Genomic DNA, 5,000 nt, shown 5'->3' on the forward strand with positions numbered 1-5,000 from the left:
ATCTATTTATCCATCCATCTATTTATCCATTCATCTATTTATCCATTCATCTATTTATCCATTCATCTATTTATCCATCCATCTATTTATCCATTCATCTATTTATCCATTCATCTATTTATCCATTCATCTATTTATCCATCCATCTATCCATTCATCTATTTATCCATTCATCTATTTATCCATCCATCTATTTATCCATTCATCTATTTATCCATTCATCTATTTATCCATCCCTCTATTTATCCATCCATCTATTTATCCATCCATCTATTTATCCATTCATCTATTTATCCATTCATCTATTTATCCATCCATCTATTTATCCATTCATTCATCTATTTATCCATCCATCTATCCATCCCTCTATTTATCCATCCATCTATTTATCCATCCCTCTATTTATCCATCCATCTATTTATCCATCCATCTATCCATCCATCTATTTATCCATTCATGTATTTATCCATCCCTCTATTTATCCATCCATCTATTTATCCATCCATCTATCCATCCCTCTATTTATCCATCCATCTATCCATCCCTCTATTTATCCATCCATCTATTTATCCATCCATCTATTTATCCATCCATCCATCCATCCATCTATTTGTCTATTCATCCATCCATCTATTCATCCATCCATCCATCTATTTGTCTATTCATCCATCCATCTATTTATCCATCCATCTATTTATCCATCCATCTATCCATCCCTCTATTTATCCATCCATCTATTTATCCATCCATATATTTATCCATCTATTTATCCATCCATTTATCCATTCATCTATTTATCCATCCATCTATCCATTCATCTATTTATCCATCCATCTATCCATTCATCTATTTATCCATTCATCTATTTATCCATCCATCTATTTATCCATTCATCTATTTATCCATTCATCTATTTATCCATTCATCTATTTATCCATTCATCTATTTATCCATTCATCTAATTATCCATTCATCTATTTATCCATTCGTCTATTTATCCATCCATCTATCCATCCATCTATTTATCCATTCATCTATTTATCCATTAATCTATTTATCCATCCATCTATTTATCCATTCATCTATTTATCCATTCATCTATTTATCCATTCATCTATTTATCCATTCATCTATTTATCCATTCATCTATTTATCCATCCATCTATCCATCCCTCTATTTATCCATCCATCTATTTATCCATCCATCTATTTATCCATTCATCTATTTATCCATTCATCTATTTATCCATCCATCTATTTATCCATTCATCTATTTATCCATCCATCTATCCATCCCTCTATTTATCCATCCATCTATTTATCCATCCCTCTATTTATCCATTCATCTATTTATCCATCCATCCATCTATCCATCCCTCTATTTATCCATCCATCTATTTATCCATCCCTCTATTTATCCATCCATCTATTTATCCATTCATGTATTTATCCATCCCTCTATTTATCCATCCATCTATTTATCCATCCATCTATCCATCCCTCTATTTATCCATCCATCTATCCATCCCTCTATTTATCCATCCATCTATTTATCCATCCATCTATTTATCCATCCATCCATCCATCCATCTATTTGTCTATTCATCCATCCATCTATTCATCCATCCATCCATCTATTTGTCTATTCATCCATCCATCTATTTATCCATCCATCTATTTATCCATCCATCTATCCATCCCTCTATTTATCCATCCATCTATTTATCCATCCATCTATTTATCCATTCATCTATCCATCCCTCTATTTATCCATCCATCTATTCATCCATCCATCCATCCATTTATTCATCCATCCATCCGTCTGTCCATCCATCCATCTATCCATTTATCCATCCATCCATCTATCTATTTATCCATCCATCCATCTATCTATTTATCCATCTATCCATCCCTCTATTTATCCATCCATCTATTTATCCATCCATCTATTTATCCATTCATCTATCCATCCCTCTATTTATCCATCCATCTATTCATCCATCCATCCATCCATCCATTTATTCATCCATCCATCCGTCTGTCCATCCATCCATCTATCCATTTATCCATCCATCCATCTATCCATTTATCCATCCATCTATTTATCCATCCATCTATTTATCTATCCATTTATCCATCCATCTATCTATCTATTTATCCATCCATCCATCTATCTATTTATCCATCCATCCATCTATCTATCCATCCATCCATCCATCCATCCGTTCCTTTCTTCCAGGGTAGTGGCGGTCTCTCCAGCGCTGGGTCAGATTTCCAAGCGGAGGATGTCTGCAGTAACTCCTCCCGAGACAGAGACAGCCCCCTCGCCCCCTCTCCTGCCCCCTCCTCCCCCTGCCTCCCCCCCTTCGGCCGCCCCCCTCCCCCCCACCCCTCTCTCACCCCTCTGGACCTGGAGCGCCTCACGGACGAGCACCTGCGTGCCAAACGGGCCAGGGTGGAGAACATCATTCGGGGCATGAGCCATTCCCCCTGCGTTGCTCCACCTGCTCTCCATCCCAGAGAGAGGGACAGGGACCGAGAGAAAGGGAACAAGACGGGGAGAAGAGAGGACAGGGAGAGGAACTGTCCCCCACTGCAGCCTCCCAGCCCTGGGTCTCTCTCAAGAGGGGGAGAGGGGTACAGGGAGAGTCGGGGGGAGACTAGAGGCGAGGTGTACAGGGAGAACAAGAGAAAGCAGCGTCTCCCCCAGCAGCAACAACAGTCCTTTACCCAGCTGGTGTGTGTCAGACAGGAGAAGAGGCAAGAGGAGAGACGACAACTCAAACTACAGCTAGAGGATATGCAGGTGAGGGGATGCACACACACACACACACACACACACACAGAGAGACACAACACAGAGACACATACACAGACACAACACACAGACACACACAAACACAAACACACACACCACGCACTTCAAGCTTTGGTAGTGAGTTGTAAATATGTCCATTTGTTTGAAAAGTGGCAAAAGTTGAGTTTGAAACGTGACACGTTTATATTCCAAAAGCTATCTATATATTAATGTAGAACATCATGTTTCTATTCCTACAGCTATCTATATATTAATGTAGAACATAATTTATTCATTATTTATATGTCTCAATATATTGTTTATTATTTATATATATTTTATATTCATTTATTGATTGATTTATACATGTATATACTGTATTTATTGATTGATTTATACATGTATATACTGTATTTATTGATTGATTTATACAGTGCCTTGCGAAAGTATTCGGCCCCCTTGAACTTTGCGACCTTTTGCCACATTTCAGGCTTCAAACATAAAGATATAAAACTGTATTTTTTTGTGAAGAATCAACAACAAGTGGGACACAATCATGAAGTGGAACGACATTTATTGGATATTTCAAACTTTTTGAACAAATCAAAAACTGAAAAATTGGGCGTGCAAAATTATTCAGCCCCTTTACTTTCAGTGCAGCAAACTCTCTCCAGAAGTTCAGTGAGGATCTCTGAATGATCCAATGTTGACCTAAATGACTAATGATGATAAATACAATCCACCTGTGTGTAATCAAGTCTCCGTATAAATGCACCTGCACTGTGATAGTCTCAGAGGTCCGTTAAAAGCGCAGAGAGCATCATGAAGAACAAGGAACACACCAGGCAGGTCCGAGATACTGTTGTGAAGAAGTTTAAAGCCGGATTTGGATACAAAAAGATTTCCCAAGCTTTAAACATCCCAAGGAGCACTGTGCAAGCGATAATATTGAAATGGAAGGAGTATCAGACCACTGCAAATCTACCAAGACCTGGCCGTCCCTCTAAACTTTCAGCTCATACAAGGAGAAGACTGATCAGAGATGCAGCCAAGAGGCCCATGATCACTCTGGATGAACTGCAGAGATCTACAGCTGAGGTGGGAGACTCTGTCCATAGGACAACAATCAGTCGTATATTGCACAAATCTGGCCTTTATGGAAGAGTGGCAAGAAGAAAGCCATTTCTTAAAGATATCCATAAAAAGTGTTGTTTAAAGTTTGCCACAAGCCACCTGGGAGACACACCAAACATGTGGAAGAAGGTGCTCTGGTCAGATGAAACCAAAATTGAACTTTTTGGCAACAATGCAAAACGTTATGTTTGGCGTAAAAGCAACACAGCTAAACACACCATCCCCACTGTCAAACATGGTGGTGGCAGCATCATGGTTTGGGCCTGCTTTTCTTCAGCAGGGACAGGGAAGATGGTTAAAATTAATGGGAAGATGGATGGAGCCAAATACAGGACCATTCTGGAAGAAAATCTGATGGAGTCTGCAAAAGACCTGAGACTGGGACGGAGATTTGTCTTCCAACAAGACAATGATCCAAAACATAAAGCAAAATCTACAATGGAATGGTTAAAAAATAAACATATCCAGGTGTTAGAATGGCCAAGTCAAAGTCCAGACCTGAATCCAATCGAGAATCTGTGGAAAGAACTGAAAACTGCTGTTCACAAATGCTCTCCATTCAACCTCACTGAGCTCGAGCTGTTTTGCAAGGAGGAATGGGAAAACATTTCAGTCTCTCGATGTGCAAAACTGATAGAGACATACCCCAAGCGACTTACAGCTGTAATCGCAGCAAAAGGTGGCGCTACAAAGTATTAACTTAAGGGGGCTGAATAATTTTGCACGCCCAATTTTTCAGTTTTTTATTTGTTAAAAAAGTTTGAAATATCCAATAAATGTCGTTCCACTTCATGATTGTGTCCCACTTGTTGTTGATTCTTCACAAAAAAATACAGTTTTATATCTTTATGTTTGAAGCCTGAAATGTGGCAAAAGGTCGCAAAGTTCAAGGGGGCCGAATACTTTCGCAAGGCACTGTACATGTATATACTGTATTTATTGATTGATTTATACATGTATATACTGTATTTATTGATATGTTTATCCATTTGTTATTGATTGATTTCTGTATTAAGTTCAATAGTGTATTTTAATAGTTTGTATTGTTCTACAGAAACAGCTTCGTCAG

The 5,000-nt window shown here is 38.4% G+C and overlaps 1 protein-coding gene across 2 annotated transcripts in view; it reads left to right on the plus strand.

The window, feature by feature from the left end:
* LOC110504259 (prospero homeobox protein 1-like) overlaps positions 1 to 5,000 on the plus strand; it is a 128,761-nt gene that overhangs the window by 10,478 nt on the left and 113,283 nt on the right. For both annotated transcript variants that reach the window (XM_090221354.1, XM_090221353.1), the window contains exons 3-4: positions 2,240 to 2,806; positions 4,986 to 5,000. The exon at positions 4,986 to 5,000 is cut by the window's right edge and continues 1,185 nt beyond it. In XM_090221354.1, the coding sequence (XP_090077480.1) occupies positions 2,240 to 2,806; positions 4,986 to 5,000 (582 nt within the window). The remainder of the gene's footprint in view (positions 1 to 2,239; positions 2,807 to 4,985) is intronic.

Source organism: Oncorhynchus mykiss, chromosome 25 (genome assembly GCF_057628025.1).
Source record: "Oncorhynchus mykiss isolate SJ-2025 chromosome 25, ASM5762802v1, whole genome shotgun sequence".
NCBI classification, from domain to species: domain Eukaryota; kingdom Metazoa; phylum Chordata; class Actinopteri; order Salmoniformes; family Salmonidae; genus Oncorhynchus; species Oncorhynchus mykiss.